Source organism: Petromyzon marinus, chromosome 26, assembly GCF_048934315.1.
Source record: "Petromyzon marinus isolate PM22_M1 ecotype Great Lakes invasive population chromosome 26, UKy_Petmar_22M1.pri1.0, whole genome shotgun sequence".
Classification (NCBI taxonomy): Eukaryota; Metazoa; Chordata; class Hyperoartia; order Petromyzontiformes; family Petromyzontidae; genus Petromyzon; species Petromyzon marinus.
This window is the reverse complement of record NC_133692.1, coordinates 11,057,833-11,077,488: the sequence shown is the minus strand read 5'-3', so window position 1 is coordinate 11,077,488 and position 19,656 is coordinate 11,057,833. Positions and strand designations below refer to the sequence as shown.

The window sequence follows — 19,656 nt, the reverse complement described above, 5'->3', positions numbered from 1 at the left end:
GAGGAGTTGTACACCCCTAGCTGCCATTGCTATTCATTGGCGTAAAATAAAATAATGTTTCGCTCCGGATGACGCTGTAAAGTATTATCTGTATTTTCATTTAGCGTGCTGATCTTAAAGGTGCATTGAAACATTTGATACTCCGACTGATGCTTCTGTTGTTGTGGAGTAACTCATGCAGCCAGCTATGGCTCTAGGATTTGGTGTTACATGGTATTTATGTAGTTTATTGTAAAAAATCGGTCACAGTCCCTAGGATCACTGTTACGTTGCAATTATGGCTTTATTTTTTGGTGATTTCGAAAAGTTTTTTGGTTTGGACATGGTTGGGATTTTTTGCACACAACGTTGGTGTACGGTGCTTTTTTTCGGGAATATTTTGCTGTGTTTTTTCATGGATTTTCTGTTTGCACAAAGTCACATAGTCACTTTAAGATGTTTTTCTTGTTCGTGTTTTTGTTATTTTGTTTGTTGTGGTTGCACCCGATTCAAGAGCCGAATGGCTCACAGGGCTATACCAAAATAAATAAACTCAAACTGAAATGACAACTATGTCGCGGGGTCTTTGTTTGCATCTAATTTAGCAGCAGCAAACGTGTGTTGGCAAAGAGCGAACAATTGAACCGCCATCCACAAAGCGGCTCATGTAATGTAAACCTCTGACGAGCCACGCGTCTTACTCGAATCCCCGTCACGTGCTCTTTCACTTCAGCACCCACGGCCTGGCGCCAACATCCACCACCTCTGCTCAACCGGGGGAGAGGTTGCGCCTTGTCTGCCGAGAGGTTTCTCCTCCACAGTCTACAGGGTGGTCTAGCTCTCTTGTGAGCCGTAACCCTCCAAAAGAATTGACCCCTAACTTTTTCTTTCCTTTACATATTTATTTATGTTTTAAGTAACATCTTACCTTAAAAAAATTACCTTTTAGAGAAATAAATTGGGGGTAACAAGACATCTGCACCACCCTGTAGAACTCCATCCCCCAGCCATCCATGCTTCCGACTCTCATCCCTTTTCAAGTCCACACTAAATATATCCCATCTACAAAGCGATATCAATCGCACCTTACTTTAAAACGACAAACCACTTCCCCCTTTCGTTCCCATGATGCGCTCGCGCTACTTTTGGGTACAACATTTATTTGTTGCGGTTACACTTCAACACTTTATATAAATGATGATAGCTGCACCGTTTAAACAGGTGAAGGCAGTGCCGGATTCTCCTCGGAGCAAAAGTAGCTACATATGCTTTCAAGCTATCAATTCCGGTTCAGTGATTCTGCACTTGGTCTATAACTATAGTACTATACTGCCTTCAACTTTTATGAACGACTGGGTGTTTAAGGTTAGCGACTTGTCGTATCATCTGGCTGCATAGAAAATGAACAAATACAATTACTTTGCTATGCAAGTAAAACATTTGTGTTTTAATATTTACGTGTTTTTTTGTTTGTTATTTAGGGCCCCTTTATAACAAATGCTACAGGCCCCGCACTAGCTTAATCCGGCACTGGGTAAAGGGGCAGCACTACGTCATTGCTGGCTGGCGGAAGAGCCTCACAATAAGGAACTCTTCCGTAGAGTTTTTGGCATACTCTTCCACGCAGTCGAGACACCTTAGAGGTGTGTGTGTGTTCAGAACCTTACCGAAGACCAGGCTGACCATGCCAATCGACTAACCGTGGGGCACCTGTTCGTAGCGCTGGTTGGACCGAGGCAGGAGTGTTTCAACGAAACACGCCCCAGTTCGTCAATTGCCGTGCCGGGAGATCTGTTTAAATAATAATAATAATCGCGTGTCACCCCCCCCCCCACCACCACCACCCAACAGGACGTGGCTTCCGTGGTGTGGACAGATAGACACGCTCCCACCCAGGTGTGTCAGCTGTGGGTGTGGTTTATGGAGCTGCTGGGCTAAACGGGCCCTTTAAAGGCGACTCTTGCCAACGGTTCGCCTGCAAATTAAATTAGTCTGTAACTAGCAAGGCACAGCCCCAGCTCACGCACAGGTAAGAGAACAACTCTCAGCAAGTTTGCCTCCGGTAATAACGTGCCAGCTACTGTCTATTTGTTATTCAATAACTGATGATTACATTTTGTTAAAAAAAAACGTTTTTTTGTACCACCTAGGGGCATAAGAGGAATTACCTGCCATGCATGTAGTGTGACTGTATACCAGGTCGGCATTTGATAGCAATGAAAGATAATATAACATACAAAGTATAATTGATGTTTGTTTATAGATGTTTGTTTTGTATATAGCTATGAAAACAAACACATCAATATTTGTTTCATAGCCAAAACAACATTCTGACATGAAAATGTTTCGTATTGAAAAATATGCTGCTGATGTACTAATAATTCCCGTCAATGTGATGTACAGCATGCTGGCATCAAAAGCATTGCTGTTCACCTCATTGCAAATAATCCTAGTACGGTAACTGCATTGGCAATAGTTCTTTCAGGTTCACGGGAAGTTTTACGTTATTACGGGCTAAAAGTTCTGGAATGTATCTACGCCTTTCAGCTGAATTAACAAAAGGTAGATTCACCGTCTGAAATAATAACGAGATAGATTGTAAGCTGCCCAGTCAAAACTTTATGCACTTTGGCGAATCATTATATAATCGTGAAATGAAGAAAAGATTTGAGAAAAATATTCAAGGAAATTATATTGATGTAAACGATTCAGTCTGTTTTAATATAGCGACCCCTTATATGAAGGCACACAGTATGCAGAATTTTATAATAGATTCATAAATATGGGGCTTCAATGTGTACTTCATATTACATCCTTATCTTTTGTTATGCTTTTAATTTTTATTTATGAATAATTTTGGTTCTTTTATTACACTGTGGATCAGATTCACATCTTGACGTGTGGCTATAAAAAGGAATTTCACCAACATGTGCCAACATTTGGGCAGCAGGGTGGCACGGTGGTAACATGTGTGCCTCACAGCAACAAGTCCCCGAGTTCGATTCCCGATTGAGGTGCCATTCTGCGTGGAGTTTGTGTTCTCTCTTGTTCTGCATGGGTTTCTTCCAAGTGCTTTGCTTTCCTTAAATAGCTCAACAAAAACATACAATGTAAATTGTATTGGCCAAATATTCCAATGCCCAAAAGTTACTGAGCAATTACTCAATTGGGATAACACAAAGCAACAACATTCTTCATTTGAAGCTTTTGTAACTGCAGGAATCCATACTCTTTGGTTCTTTCGGTAAAGTCACGTAGGTAAAAAAATAATAACAGATCACGACGTTTCGATCGCAACACAAGCAATCGTCATCAGGTGGGACAACCGCAGCAAGAAAAATCTGCTTGTGTTGCGATCGAAACATCGTGATCTATTATTTTTCTACCTACGTGACTTTACCGAAAGAACCAAAGAGTACAAAGAAACATAGCAATAACCTTGGCAGGACCCTTCTGAAAAAGATAATTGAGACTCATTGAGGCTTTCCTGGCAAAACAAGCTAAATAATAATGATAACAATGTAAATTAGGCATATATGTCAATAGCATATACAGTTTCTCATCGCCACATTGGCTTCACAGCATATTTAGACTATTTGCACAATCCCCTTTTCAACCATGCAAGATTTCAAAACAGAAAATTCAGCGAACTTATCCCACCAGGTACAGCAGAAATTCCATCTCTGAGCCAGAATTAAGCCTGGCAATGCTCTGACGTTAATGTCTCCGGAAGGGCTCGTTGAGTTTTGTTTTCGCACGTTTTCAGGATACCGCATCGACCATGTATCGGACAGACGTGTCGGGTCTCGTGCGGGCTCCCATCGACAAAGTATGGACGGTGTTCCGTCCCTTTGGCAAGGTAAATGAGAATATGTTGGTCACAACTCAACAGCGCACCACAAAAGCCTGCAATAGGCCCACATTGTTCACCCATAACATTGCAAATGTTGTGGCTTAGTTCTTCAACACACCAGTGTGCTGTATTGGTAACGAATTGGCATATTCTGTTTACGTGACAAACCTTATATATTGGCTGTGGCGGGTGGTGGCGGGTTTAACTAACACATTTATATATTTACGCGATCTAACCTAAACAACCTGTATTATGGATGATATTGGTCGCGAAAGCCTACGTGTTAAACTCATATGTACTTTTGTCTACACGGGTTGTCAAAGAACCCTTGTGAGCACTGTTGTATGTGCAGTGTTTGTCTCACGAGGCACACACAGAAGTCTGGAGGCACCACGATTTATTAACAACTGAACAGGGCTACGGGTTAACAATACTCAGGGTTATTCTAGATCCCTAAAAGGCGTCTCTACAGTGAGGGGAAAAAAAGTATTTGATCCCCTGCTGATTTTATACGTTTGCCCACTGACAAAAAAAATGAACAGTCTATAATTTTAATGGTAGATTTATTTGAACAGTGAGAGACAGAATAACATAAAAAAATCCAGAAAAACGCATGTCAAAAATGTTATACATTGCTTTGCATTTTAATGAGGGAAATAAGTACGTGTCCCCTTTGCACAACATGACTTAGTACTTGGTGGCAAAACCCTTGTTGGCAATCACAGAGGTCAGTCGGTTCTTGTAGTTGGCCACCAGGTTTGCACACATCTCAGGAGGGATTTTATCCCACTCCTCTTTGCAGATCTTGTCCAAGTCATTAAGGTTTCGAGGCTGGCGTTTAGCAACTCGAACCTTCAGCTCCCTCCACAGATTGTCTATGGGATTAAGGTCTGGAGACTGGCTAGGCCACTCCAGGACATTAAAGTGCTTCTTCTTGAGCCACTCCTTTGTTGCCTTGGCCGTGTGTTTTGGGTCATTGTCATGCTGGAATACCTATCCACGACCCATTTTCAATGCCCTGGCTGAGGGGAGGTTCTCACCCGAGATTTGACGGTACATGACCCCGTCCATCGTCCCTTTTGATGCGGTGAAGCTGTACTGTCCCCTTAGCAGAAAAACACCCCCAAAGCATAATGTTTCCACCTCCATGTTTGACGGTGGTGATGGTGTTCTTGGGGTCATATGCAGCATTCCTCCTCCTCCAAACACGGCGAGTTGAGTTGATGCCAAAGAGCTCCATTTTGGTCTCATCTGACCACAACACTTTCACCCAGTTGTCCTCTAAATCATTCAGATGTTCATTGGAAAACTTCAGACGGGCATGTATGTGCTTTCTTGAGCAGGGGGACCTTGCGGGCGCTGCAGGATTTCAGTCCTTCACGGCGTAGTGTGTTACCAATTGCTTTCTTGGTGACTATGGTCCCAGCTGCCTTGAAATCATTGACAAGATCTTCCCTTGTAGTTCTGGGCTGATTCCTCACCGTTCTCATGATCATTGCAACTCCACGAAGTGAGATCTTGCATGGAGCCCCAGGCCGAGGGAGATTGACAGTTCTTTTGTGTTTCTTCCATTTGCGAATAATCGCACCAACTGTTGTCACCTTCTCACCAAGCTGCTTGGCAATGGTCTTGTAGCCCATTCCAGCCTTGTGTACGTCTACAATCTTGTCCCTGACATCCTTGGAGAGCTCTTTGGTCTTGGCCATGGTGGAGAGTTTGGAATCTGATTAATTGATTGCTTCTGTGGACAGGTGTCTTTTATACAGGTAACAAGCTGAGATTAGGAGCACTCCCTTTAAGAGTTTGCTCCTAATCTCAGCTCGTTACCTATATAAAAGACACCTGGGAGCCAGAAATCTTTCTGATTGAGAGGGGGTCAAATACTTATTTCCCTCATTAAAATGCAAATCAATTTATAACATTTTTGACATGCGTTTTCCTGGATTTTGTTGTTGTTATTCTGTCTCTCACTGTTCAAATAAACCTACCATTAAAATTATAGGCTGATCATTTCTTTGTCAGTGGGCAAACGTACAAAATCAGCAGGGATCAAATACTTTTTTCCCTCACTTTACATAAACTGAACCCCCGACGACCGACGCTCCAAGACCCCCGAAGCAACGCCACACGGTAAGCTCTTCCCGCCAGACAACCCCGATCGCTCCGCCTCCGTCCCTCTTATCCTCTCGAGCGTGGCCTCGCTCCGCCACCGGCCACGCCCCTTCCTCGGTCTCTCGCGACGGAACCGGAGCCAGCGCCACGTGTCCTCCGGGCCCCCGTTTCCGGGCCACCTTCACTACTCGTGTCGGCACGTTCCCTCTCTCTCTCTCTGCGACGGGACCCTGCTCTGTAGGGCCTGCTTCTCCGCCACGTCTCCGTTGGCCCCATCGAGAGATACGTGGGCACTCATTCACCAGTTGTGGTTGTCGTCGGCTTGTACGCCGTAGAGACGCTATTTACATCTCTACATGTATGTTGAACTTCTTTCGCACCTTATGTAGCCAACTGTGCTAAAATTGGAGGTGCGGGAGTTGATATTAAAACTAATTTTGCTCAGTGAAAAAATGTCTCTAATCAGTCTTAGTACCTTGGTTACACCCTCTTTGCTCAATCTAAAAATAATGATAATAATTCCAATTCTGTACCCAGGAAAGCTTGAGTGAGTCTCAAGACTCATTTAGAGGAAGGTACGGCATTGGGATGTTTGGCCAATTCTATAATGAGTGTTGGTTTTCATGTGGGAGGAACTGGAGTGCCCAGAGAGAACCCACACCTCACAGCTCAAAACTTACATCTCACAAGCATCGACGGTCACTCATCCGAGCACCAAACCGTGCTCAATCCTGCCGAGATTTCAGGAAATCTATCGCATTTTGGTAATATCGAAACGTCTACAAGTCCACTGTTGATTAAATACGTACACAATCTCCAAGTCAGCAAAAGCAAAAAGTCCTTCACATCGTGTCATCCTGCCACTTGTTTCATCTCTGCATTTTGAATGTTTGTGTTTTAAATCGATTGAAAATAGACGCGTGAACTCAATGGGCTCTTGCCTGCTCGGAATAAATGCAATTAATCAATGCAAATGCTGAACCCTGCTGAGAACGATTTTTTTTTTTATTCGTTGAGGCTTTGCAAGATAAATATGCAACATGATAATTACTCGACCTTTTCCTACACTTGGGGCATCTCATCCACACAGTGTTCAACCACCATGCTTGCAGCTCATATCTATATTTCACTCTGCTGCTTTCCTCGCACTGATTGACTTTGGAAATATCCTCCCATCATGTTTTTCCTACATTCCTATTAACCTTGGTTAGTTCAAACTAAGCTTTTTTTTCCAGGATAGACCCACTGAGTTGTATAGCTATTTTTCAGAAGCAACCTGGCCAAAAACAATAACTCAACGAAATGGCTTATCATGTGGAATGTATAGCAGTCAAACTCTAAAATGCGTAATGTTGATTCTAACTGTGGAGGGGAAAATCCAGAGGACCCGGAAAAAAAATCCACGCGACCACGTGGAGAGAGACACACAAACTCTAAATATACAGCAGGCGTCAGGGTCGGGATCCAACCCACGACCTCCTGTATACTGTATACCAGGCGAGGTATCTCGCCACCGTGGATACGCATTGACTCTATCTAGTGCAGTGCTGTTTGTTGCTGGCCGCTTGGCAGTTTGGTCCCTTGGGCCTGTGCTCAGCAACTCTGATAATAGAAACATAACAATACCCCGCTCACCTTCAACCCTATCGGCTCTCTCCATCCCTCCGCGTGGCTTCACGCATCCTCGTTTACCCGCCCGGGTGGAATAGGAAATCATGAGTTGGTGGAAGATCTACGACTCGGTGGAGCTGGAGCACCCCGGGAGAGACGAGGTGGGAGCTGTGCGCTCCTTTGTCATCTCCTCCGACAAGAGCCGCATCCGCGAGGAGCTGGTGCTGCGTAGCGACGCACAGCACATTCAGGTACAGTGGCGCCCAACACTGCCACCAGCCTTTTATTGCGATTTGCCAAATATTAAAATCGTGACATAAAATAAGAAGAGGCTTTACCCCTTTATGCCAATAATACAGGAGGCGTTAATGATGTTCAAACTCCCAATAGGCACCTATTTCAAGTCATCATCAAGTCATCATCATGTCTGCATTAACCACACATGCTTGTGGTAAAACATTGAAGCAAACAAACGTGCATTGACAATGTATGCATTGTACTTGAAACTGATTGGCCTACACCACAGACGGCCTTATCTCGTCGCCAGTGTTCGACCAGATAACAACGCCAACAGGCGAACGAACGGCACAAAGTCAAAACAAATATCAAAGCATTAATAGCTCGGGTTTAGCAGAGATAAACATATTTATTAATTCACTCACAAATCTTCTTGATGTAGAGCAACAGCTATCGTCTTACATTGAGGTGGTTGAGCCAGGAGATTGTGTCAGGAGTAGCGGAGCTTGTCGCTGTGACGACCCCTCCTTTATATTTGCGAATAGGGCATCAAAAATGGTAAATGCGTTGTGCACAGTGCTTGTATACGTGTTTGTTTTTTGAGAAATGCCGATATATTTGATGATGTACCTGCGTGTGTATTTCGACCACTGGTTAAAAGCCATCGTTGGCCTTGTTACATGGATGCCGTTGATGACCGAGCGTCTGTCTCATGCACAACTCGACAGGTCTACAAGCTGTTGTCCATGGAGCCTCAGACAGCTTCCATCCACAACGTCTCAACCTCCATTCGCATGAATGCATGTAAGTGTGCGTCCAGAGTGACTGAAACGTGCACCTCCGATCAGACATTCACAAACCCTCGATGCCCAGCACGGTGAAGCATGGCCAAACGATCCCCACGCCCACCCCAGTTGTGGGGGAGGCTTTCATTGACAAAGAGCTTCAAAATAACACTTTAGTGGACAATGGATTTACATTGAGCCCGGTTATCATAAACATTGCCACGAACATCACGTCGGCTCTTGTAACTCGCGAAAGTTTCTCGCGCGTCGGTACGACACGCAGAGAGACAATTTATTGACCGCGTCTAACATCCCTGCGTTGGTTCGTTACGGTGGAGACTATTCCTTTTGCAAGAGATACGGAAAGACGTTTGTAAGGTACTGTATGAAGATATAGAGCAATAATGCACAGTTGCCATTTATATAACAAAGGTGAGAGTCTATCAAACTTTTATATATATTTTTTAACTATTATCTGAAACAACTACTGAGTTTTCGTTAAAACCATCAACTTAAATATTCACCCATATCCATTTCCATCGAGCAAAGAATTCTAACACGCGCTTCAGTCCCCCACCCATACACTACCCGAGACCATATTTACATCGTTTTTAGACAAGTTGAGTTAGCTGCCTGGAGCCGAATCCTTCAGGACAATTTTGCTCGTCGGGCTAGCCTGAATTATGCGACAGACTGAAGCTGAACAAAACAATTCTACATTTCTAGGAGAGACCTGCCCATCTCACGTGGTATCTCAAACAACTGAAAACAAATATCAGAGAAGTGACACTTTCTTTACAAATTCGAGTCGTCTACTTACTCAATATTATGTCCCCCCCCGCCTATACTTACGTTGAACCATCAACTCGAGTTCTGGGGAATATCAGGGCAAATTGAGGGCAGTGGAGAATTGATTCGAGATGGCTGTCCATTGAAATGGAGGCATTAATGTGGCGATAATGCCCCACAATGATTAGCACGGGGAAGCGGGGGGGGGGGGGTAATTCAAAATTCAACTCCGTGTAAAAAAAACTCTCAGAGAGAGGGTGCATAGACCACGGGGCTACCCACTTACCAAAACACCAAAGGCTCCCGTCCATAGTTTGTCCACGTGTTGAGCATTTTTTTTTCTTTCAACCTTTCGCAACACACAACTACGGGCATCTTCAGACGGTTTGCATCTGACGATCATATTTGATCATTGAGAAATTTATATAAAATAAAACGTTATTTACTCATAGATTGGAATAACGAGCCATTGTGGGCAAACCTTCACGTGAAAGGTTCCCGCACGAGTGTGTGGCACAAGCTAGAAAGAAGATACGCTAAACATTTGACCTTACCCAGTAGGCCACCCTTGGACTGAAGCCTTGTGTTTAAGATTTCGGGCAAGTGGGGGTTATAGCCTCGTGGTCTGCGCACTCTATCGGCAGAGTAAATTCACACGGATAAATGAATTCCTCTCATCTCCTGCCGCGCAAAGCAAAATGAACCCTACGTTCTAAATACAAGAGAATAATCGCGCTGTGCCGCTCACAGCCGGGCTGGGCCACACGCGCGTGGAGTTCAACAACACCTTCGACTGCCCGAGCGCCGGCGTGGCGCAGGACGTGACCCGGCGCCAGTCCGGCGCCTACCGCGCTGCCATCTCGGGCCTCGACCGATTCTTCCGGCCGGCCGTGGGCGTGCTGCGCGTTCGGCTGCTGAGAGCCGGCGTCCAGTTCCCCTGCGCCCAGCACTACCAGCACCGCGGTGAGCCGGCGTGGACGCCGCTGTGCCCGCTCCAGGGCGCTTGCAGCACGGTGGTGGAAGTAAAAAAAAAAATCATTCTCACCCGCTCAAATGGGAGAATCGGGTCGGGCTCGTCGTAGGGTTCGCCACCTCCTGATATATTTGTCGTGGGGAGAATATCTCACGGTAACGGAAGAGGGCAGAGCCGTCACAAAAAAGGGGGAACACCAGGACGAGTGATAACCCTAGCTCAGATTTGTTGTTTCCCATCAGAGCATTGGAGGAAATTAAACCACTGGTTTAATAAGTGGGCTGGGTGGCTCAGAGCTCAGAACGCTGAGCTGGCAGTGTCGGGATCCCAGGTTGAAATCTAGGTTTTAGCCGCCCGTTATAAAAACTGGGTTTTGAAGTTCAGCGATTTGATAGTCTCTCAGGCTGGTCGCAAATGAATTTACAACAAAATGTATATTGCGTTCGGTTGTTGACAATAAGGACTCAATGAGTTTGCCTGCCATGCTATGGACATTTCTCCATGCGGGCTGTGTATGAAAGCGTAGACCGCTGTGACTTGAAGGGAATAGTTCCATGATTGTCACTTCTGCGGACCATTCTAACATAAGGCGATGCACCGCTTTGTGAAAGTATGATATGGAAACTTTGTCTCGTGACGCGATTCCGATAGCACTTAGGCAACCTCAGAGCAACAGGAAATTATGGACAGCATGTGTTACTACCGTTAACCATCAACGATTTTCTCAATTGAAACTTTACAAGATTTCTGGGTTGTTGATTTTTTTGGGATGCTTTTACTCCTTCTTTGTGATTTAGTTTTCCCGTGTGTGCATTTCGCTGCAGGACCGCCCGGCGTGTTTGTGGTGCTGCAGATGAATGATGGGATAGAGCACGTGTCCACGACATCTCCGCACAGCAACCCCATCTGGAACCAGAGCTTTTCCTTGGACCTGACAAAGGAGAGCACCCACGTGCAGCTTGCCCTGTGGTGGGCATCCCCCCCCCCCTCCCCGCTTGAACAATACAGCAACAGGACAACGCAACTCACAGACTACGACTGAAAACATTAACAACTTGGGTCACACTTCTAGTTGTGTATTGAAACGTTTGTTTTGTTGTCAATTTGAGAAGCAGGAGTTGGTAAAGGGGAGAGCTTTACACCCCCCAACAGTAATACAGTAATTCCGTGAGCTGAGCTGAAGAGTGGGAGTGGAAAAAAAACCATTGAATGCAGCTACTGGTTAATTCTGATTGTGTGATAGAGACACCTATTCATGGATGACTGATTCACAATATTGTTTAAATTATCAAACTACAGTGATGCAGTGATTATTTAATTGAAGGTATTTTATTTCACCATAATTACTTTTAATGTATCCCATTTTTCTCCCACCATTCTGCTTCTAACAAAAGGACCACCACGTGTAATAACAAGGATGTGTGTCATTGCAATCATCTCTGTGTTGAAGACGTCTTTCCAGTGTGTATGGACGAGTGACCTTGTTCCCTTTCTCTCGGAAGGGGGTTCCAATATTAACCATTTCTTCCTTAGCTCTGTGTCCAGATGCCCAGACACAGTGGCAAGATGTTAACTTCCTTCCCTTGTACACGGGAGGTGCGTGGATTCAATCCCGACCCTGACGCTAGGTCTGAACGAGTTGGGGAAAATATATAATTGCGATTTTTCGGACAGATATTGCGATTTGATATACGATTACATTTTTAAGTCAAGCTTCAGTTCAATATTCATTGTGTAGTAGATTTAAAACATGTGATGGAGCATTACCACGTGATACCATCAACATATGAACTGCTCTATATATTCTAATGCAAGGATGAGAACTTAAAAGATATGAATAGCTTCCAACAATTCATATGCATTTATCAACATTTATTTATTTTAAAAATGTAATTGAAATAGAACAATTAAACATAGAACAATTGTTAAGTTTTATTTTATGTTATAGCTACGTGACTTTACCGAAAGAACTAAAGAGTATGGATTCCTGCAGTCACGAAAGCTTCAAGTCAATATTCAAATCAATATTAAATCAATAAAGTTATAATAATTAAAAATAAAATAATACCAATAAGAAAGTAATAGGACTTTTCAAATCGCAAAAAATCGCAGCCTTTGCGATTTGCTAATCGCATTGTTTCAAATTTCGATTTGAAATCGATTAATTGTTCAGCCCTACTTGACGCCTGCTGTATATTTGGAGTTTGTATGTTCTCCCCGTGGTCACGCAGATTTTTTTCCAGGTCCCCCCTGGTTTTTTCCCTCCACAATTAGAAACATGCGTTTAGAGTTTTGGCTGCTGCTATTAATTTCCACGTAATGAGGAGCCACTTCGTTGCACTATCATTTGTGGGCAGGTTTCTTCTGAAAGAGAGGGCCTTACCTGGAAAAATAATTTTAAAAATCGTTGTATAGTTTATGATGCAGTAGGTAACAAAACAACAAGCACACGGATTTTATCGTTCACCTGTGACTCGATCGCGCCCGTAGGAGCGAGGAGAAGGGATACAACCGGCAGCTGTCAGCGGTCAGGGTGCTGCTTACCGATGTGAGCACGGACACGAAACACATGCAACTCAACCTGCCGGGCCACGGCTGCCTGGACGTGGAGATGCAGGTGAATATGCAGCAGGCACGCACGCAGGCACGCAGGCAGGCAGCAGCGTTTATGTAAACACCAGATACTCTGAGTGAGCATCTATTAAGGCCAGCGGGCCACATGAGGCACTTGGCTGCCTTTGTCTCCGCTGCGTTGAAGAGGCCCACACCAAACCTCGTATTCATTCGAGGCAAATTTCCCCTCAGAGGCTCTGGCCAGATTCAAATTCTAATTTTACTTGACGTGCGTGGTCTGGTATCGAGCCATTCATGAGGAATTGTAACACGTCTGTTAAACACTCGTGCATGACGTAATGTACAAGTTTGAATAAATGAGTATTCGGGGCAGGCATGCTGGCATGAGCAGCAAGTAAAAGACTCAAATACATTAGTCCCGGTGAAATTCCACGGTCAATGACAAAATGAATTCCTTAATTTGTAAAAAAATAAATAACAAGCAAGCCACTCGCACCCAACAATTATTTTTTTACGAGAGCCATCATAATGATCATGTTTTTTTTTACGAGAGCTATCATAATGATTATAGGATAGGGTTCCCACCTGTCCCGTCTTTTTCCAGAATCACCCTCCTTTTAAGTGAGCTGCTGCCCTGGGAAATTTATAAATATTATCAGGGCATTAAAGTTAACAGATTATTTTTTGTCAGTTGGGCAATAATAATAAAAAAACACCACTTGAGATGATGCATGTTCATTAAGTTATCTTCTCCTTGTGGGATTTTGAGTTGTTCTTAATTCCATTGATATGTCCCAGTTTTTTTTTGCACTTCAGAGGTACAGTAGCAAGCCGAGTATGAGAAGGGCCAATTTGTCTGAGTAATGGGCATGCTTTGGTTGAGTGACTCGGTGATCTGCTGTCGTGCCAGTACAGGCACGCCATGCAATCCATTAAAAAAAACTACTAAATCACGCAGCACGCACACTTAACGATGGCTGACAGCCTGTTTGTAAATCCATTATGGGATGAGGGCCTTCCCCATGTCGTGCAGGGGATGAGGGCCTTTCCCATGTCGTGCAGGAAGTAAGGGTCATTTGACCATACTTCACCACACTGGTCAATGCGGGTTGGTGAAGGTGGGTGCCCTCTACTGTCCACAATGCCTTCTACACCCGTGTTATTTGTGGTTGTTGCTCATCCAAGTACAATCCAGGCTCAATGCTGCTTAGCTTCTGACGTCGGGTGCATTCCAGGTGTTTGGTCAGAGGCCTCTGCTTAACAATGCTACAAATGAATAAACATCAAATTAAGTAAAGCCCAATGACTGTAATTAGTGTAATTCATGCATGGCATTTGTGAGTCAGACACCATTGCTGTGTATTCGGAGCTGGGTTTCATGATTCACTTTCGTTTGGATGAACTTTAAGCACAGTTTTACCAAATCAACTGCATAGGAGCTGGACGCAGCTTGGATCTCGGCCAGTGAACGAGCTTTATTCCACTCTGGGATTTATCAACGCTCCATGGCAGATGTAAGAAAAGTAACACTCCTCCAATTATAAACACAATTAGTTCACGCGGTTCTCCCAACAGTTTTCTCAACCGTACCCTGCCAGGGGAATTTTCAAAGAACAATTTTCAAATCCTGTGAGAATGTTTTTCTTTCTTTCTCCAAGCACAGTTTTATCCCCCCCCACTCCAACCTGGCTTTGTACAGATTTGTTCAATATCCCAATGGGCAAGCGTACAGCCCCAAGGCCGTTTTCACGAATGTTACCAAAGAAAGCGAACTTGAGGCGCAACTCTCCTCGGCGCAACGACTGGGCTCGTGATCGTGAGCGCATGACGCCCATTAAAGGATTACAACTTTTTTTTCATATATATAATAAGCAGGGTGAATCTTGAAACAAGGCGTAGGTGTTCAGGAGATAATTCGGAACAAAGAATGTCACAAATATCAGTGTAAAAGAGAAAATAACCACACACTACACCGAAGTTATTTTAGTCAAACATTGAATTACAGCTCTCTGGTGCTTTTAGCAACTGAATTCTGGACGTGCAGCAAAACGTCAGACACCAAAGTTGAGCCAGAAAACACATCAGAAAGTTTTGCAGCCACAAAACTACTGCCAACACTTACGCAGTTGCAGCGATGATAACATGATTATTAACAAGTACGGCACGTACCCAAGCAAGCAATCAAATACTGTTTGACTTTACTTTGGACTTTTTTTTTCCTTTATGCAAAATGGTCACTCTCTGTATGCCCAACATTTATGCACACAGCATATTTCCCCTGTTTAACACGAAGGCTTTCGCGACCAACATTATCCATGATACAGGATTTTTGGGTTAGATCGTGTAAATATAAATGTGTCGTTAAACCCACCACCACCCGACACAGCCAATTAGTAACAAGGTTTGTCACGTAAACAGAACGTGCCAATTCGTTACTAGTACAGCGCACCGGTGTGTTGGAGAGTAAATCCACAACATTTACAATCTGGGTACGACGTTTTCACAAATCTGGCCTTCGCCTGATGATGCTAGTTGTAATTACTGGCAAAACATCGTACTGAGATTGTAAATTATGTGGATTTACTTTCCAGCACACCGGTGTGCTGTACTAGTAACGAATTGCCATGTTCTATTTACGTGACAAACTTTACGTGAACGGAGCAGTGTGTGGCGTCAGCCGCACCGCGTAGGAGTCGCGGGATACATTATAATGATGATGATGACAGTGATGTGTATGGCTGCAATTGGAGATGAAGTGGTCAGCAACGTAATAATAATTGGCCTCAATCATTCAATCAAGTGACACGCCTGTAAAGTGGAAATCTTGATAAGGCAGACCAATTAAACATCAAAAATAGCTGCCTAATTCACCTATTGCGCACCCATATTGCTAAAAGACGAGCGATATTTAAGTGCAGTAGATCCACACTTAGGAAAAACATTGCCACGGCACCACTGAAAGACCAATTTCTATAAATTTGTGGACTTGATTAGGTTAATATGACCTCGTCATGGCTATGGGTACATTTCGTCCCCTCTGCCCGTTAAAAAACAAAAAACTGATAAAACAAAGACTGTAATTTTCAAAGTATAACAGGCGCTAGGTAATAAGTTAACACCACAATTGAAATGTGCTGCTATACATGATGTTCTGTATACTATTCTTTGTTTATTTAGAGGTCGTTATGACAGTTTTTTTTCTTCCAATTTAATCATCCAAATCATAGGCCTGCTTGAATTCAATGTCGTTTGCATACAAGTCCCTTGCGAGTACAACCATACGGAGGAAAGAACCCGAAGTAACAATGAACATCAACTCTGATTTCCGAGTTCATAGAAAATCACCAGCAATGGATGTCATGCCCTGAAATGATGGCCAAAATTCCGTAGGCCGCGCGCAATGCGCATCCCGCACTCTGATGGTGCAGGGCGTTCTTTGTACGTTGGACTTCTTTCACACCGTACGTAGCTAACCGTGCTAATCAGATGTGCGGGGGAAGGACAACAAACTAAACACAATAATCAGTTATAAATAAATTAGTTTTCAATCTGGACGATGTAAAAGTGCAGAGCCCCAGTGGCTTCCTAATATCGGAAGGAAGAGCGCTCCAAACGTCGCCAGAAGCGCATCCGAAATCGCGCGATGCAGTGACCGATGGCCAGCCAAAAGCCGCTGCTGTGAGCATGACCGCAGTGAACGTGATGGTGGTTTACGCTCATTGACGAGATCAGCAAGTTACTGTGGTTCATTCGTGGCAAACACTTTGTGCGCAAATGAGCGCGACCTTTAAAATGTATTCGTTCGGCAACCGAAAGCCAATGCGAGCACTGGACGGACACGGTCGGATCATGCAGTCACGTGCCCGTCTAGCAGGTACTGGTGTGCTGTGTGTGCCATTTTGCGTCTGGTTGTGTGCGTCCAGACAGGAGCTGTGGCGCAGGCCAACCCCAGCGTGCTGGACACCATACGTGACGACCTTCTGCAGCTCGTGAGGTCCTTCATCGAGGACCCCGGTCAGACACTTATCTTGTAACCGGCGGCTTGTTTTTACGTGGCTCCAGGTCAGTCAGCTTGAATAGTGAATTCCACCACCGTCTTTTTAGCCACCCCTGGTAATGCATGCAGCCTACGCAGGGGAACAGCACTCACGTGGTGCGCTGTTAAAGATTGCCTCCACTTACCTACCGTATTCCAATGATTGAATCCCTTCTTCATGTCACCCGCAATTTGAAAACCTGGGGTGCAGCTCACTTCCTACCTGAACTGGAGCCATGATATAACCGATATATCATTTTTCAACAAGAGCGCAGCAAGGCCAGTGAAAACAAAGTTAACATAAATGATGCATTGATTTATGTATGTATGTGGCAATGTACAGTAAAAAGTGCAGGCACACATCCTTAATGATTAGGCATGTTTCATGGTATACAAAATATGTGCCCCCGAGTTTAAATAAGCCTCTTGAAGTGACTGAAGTAGTTCTGTAATGTCCGCCTCTGGGGCCGTCCTCTGATACAAAGTGATGTACTGCTATCTAAAGATCCAAATGTAAATGTCCTTATGATATCAATCGCGAAATTATAATTGTGACAAAAAAATTTCCAAGGCCCGTGGGCCACTGGCGGCCCCATGGTGGCCTTTAGTGTGGCCCCCGAACAGTACACAACACGTGACAACACCCCCCCCCCCATCAGCATCGTGCTGCTGTCAAACCCCAATGGTTTCAAATGTGTGGCGGCCCTCGCACTGATGATATCTTATCGGCGAAAGTGCCCCCCAACCACACCCTCCCCTGAAAATGCGTAAAGAACACCGCCTTAATGGACCGTCGGTGACTGAAGGACGGCAAACGTGTGGCTCTGTGCGCAGACCACCCCTACACGTGGACCATCATGCCGCGCATGCAGTCGGAGCCCAACCTGGCGCTGGAGGCTCTGCCGGGCTACGCCGAGATGCCCATCTCCACCGAGATGCTCTCCCCGAACAAGATCGCCCGCGTCATCGAGCGCGCCACGGAGTTCGTCCACTCTCAGGTCACTCCCGCATCCCTGTCAACCCCTTGTCAGTGCCCTACCTTATTACAGAACAATTGAGACCTTTTTAACACGTAGGCTTTCGCGAATTTCCCGATGATGATGGATGTATTTACCAGCGAAACGTCGTACTCAAACTGTAAATGTGGATTCACTCTTCAACACACCGGTGGGCTAAAGTAGTGAATTATTTGTCTTTTGTCAACGTGACACTTTTTTTGCTGATTGGCCGTGTCGGGTGGTGGAGGGTTACGACACATTTATAAATAAACGCGATCTAACCCAAAAACCTTTATTATGAATTGAGACCTTATTGGTCACCCCGTGGTCTTATACAGCTCGATGTTCATCCTACAAAGTCCCATCACAAGGGAGATACACAAACAGACATTTTTGTTGTTGTTGCCCGCATTGAAACGGCTGTATGCCATGTGGACCTGAAAACTCAATTTCCCTCTACAAGAATACAGATAACCGTATGGGTTGACAGGGTATGCTCTTGCCAAAGCGAGACTCACCCTGGTTTCAACAAACACACGTGACTCGCGCATTGCGGACTGGTTATATTGCTCATAGTCATTATGCGGCATCATTATACGGAGAAAGAGCGAATAGCAAACTGCACGAACTATCTCTCAGCTGAAGCCCCCTCGTCGTGGCTAGCAGCAGCAGCAGCAGCAAACTGCGACATTGGCTTTTAGCCCCTGAAATCACATTGCTGCTGCCATCAAGCGCACGCATAGAATATAATTTCTACCGCTGATGATAATCGCGACGCTACCACATTACAGACAGGCCGGCGGGCGGACGGGTGGACTGGTGGACAGAGCTGATGGAATAACCTAATTTCAAGCACTGTTGAAATTACATTGAATAATCAACCGAGGGTGCTGGCGTGCGTGCGTGCGTGCGCGCGCTGCAGGCGGGCTTGAGCCAGCGCTACAGGGAGAGCGAGGACAAGTGGATGGCCTTCTTCAGCGGCTTCCTCAAGCCGCCCTGCTCCATGATCGAGCGCTGGAAGGACGACGAGGAGTTCGCGCGCGGCTTCATACAGGGTGGGAGCCCTCGCCTCGGCCCGGCTCGCTCACTCGCTCGCTCGCTCGCTCACACGCCGCCGCGAGGGTTAGATGGCCGCGCGCAACCGGCACTAGCGAGGTCACCCATGCGCCCGGTGGACGCACTCCGAAACCCGGCGAGCCGAGTTCGATGCCTGCTCACAGCCGTCGACACCAGTGACGAATATCTGAACTGGTCCAGGGCCTCCCCTACGTCAACTCGGCCTCATGTTAGTACCTGATACGGTGTGTAAAGATAGCCAATAATGGAGGCAAAGACAGCCAGGCGTGGTGCTGGCCACCCACCCCCTCGTGTGTCATGCCGGCCTCCATAGCTGCTCGCTAACAGCACTTGCCCCAAACGTATGTAAAGGCCGTACGGGGGATTTTTGTCTTTGTGCGTGGTTACACGGTGTGGATGTGAGAGCATCTGGTTGCGTGTGTCCACGTCTGCAGGAGCTAACCCCATGCTCATCAAGGTGTGCAGCAGCGTGGACCAGGTTCCGCCCGACATGCGCTGCTTGCTAGGCCAGGACCGCACGCTGGAGGAGCTCATGAGCGAGAGGCGCCTGTTCATCGTCGACTACAAGGCACTCGCGGGTGAGAGCCGCTCACGCACGCGCGGCACGCAGGCATGCGTGCCACACACACGTC

At 45.4% G+C, this 19,656-nt stretch overlaps 1 protein-coding gene across 3 annotated transcripts in view; it reads left to right on the top strand.

Annotated features, from left to right (window-relative positions):
- Positions 1-1,546: 1,546 nt before the first annotated feature.
- LOC116946267 (polyunsaturated fatty acid 5-lipoxygenase-like) overlaps positions 1,547-19,656 on the top strand; it is a 32,616-nt gene continuing 14,506 nt past the window's right edge. For 2 of the 3 annotated variants that reach the window (XM_076069927.1, XM_076069928.1), the window contains exons 1-11: positions 1,547-2,008; positions 3,746-3,838; positions 7,654-7,806; positions 8,521-8,596; positions 10,117-10,329; positions 11,164-11,308; positions 12,830-12,956; positions 16,837-16,927; positions 17,784-17,947; positions 18,870-19,002; positions 19,459-19,602. In XM_076069927.1, the coding sequence (XP_075926042.1) occupies positions 3,761-3,838; positions 7,654-7,806; positions 8,521-8,596; positions 10,117-10,329; positions 11,164-11,308; positions 12,830-12,956; positions 16,837-16,927; positions 17,784-17,947; positions 18,870-19,002; positions 19,459-19,602 (1,324 nt within the window). In that variant the 5' untranslated portion in view covers positions 1,547-2,008; positions 3,746-3,760. The other variant, XM_032961302.2, reaches the window with a different exon arrangement.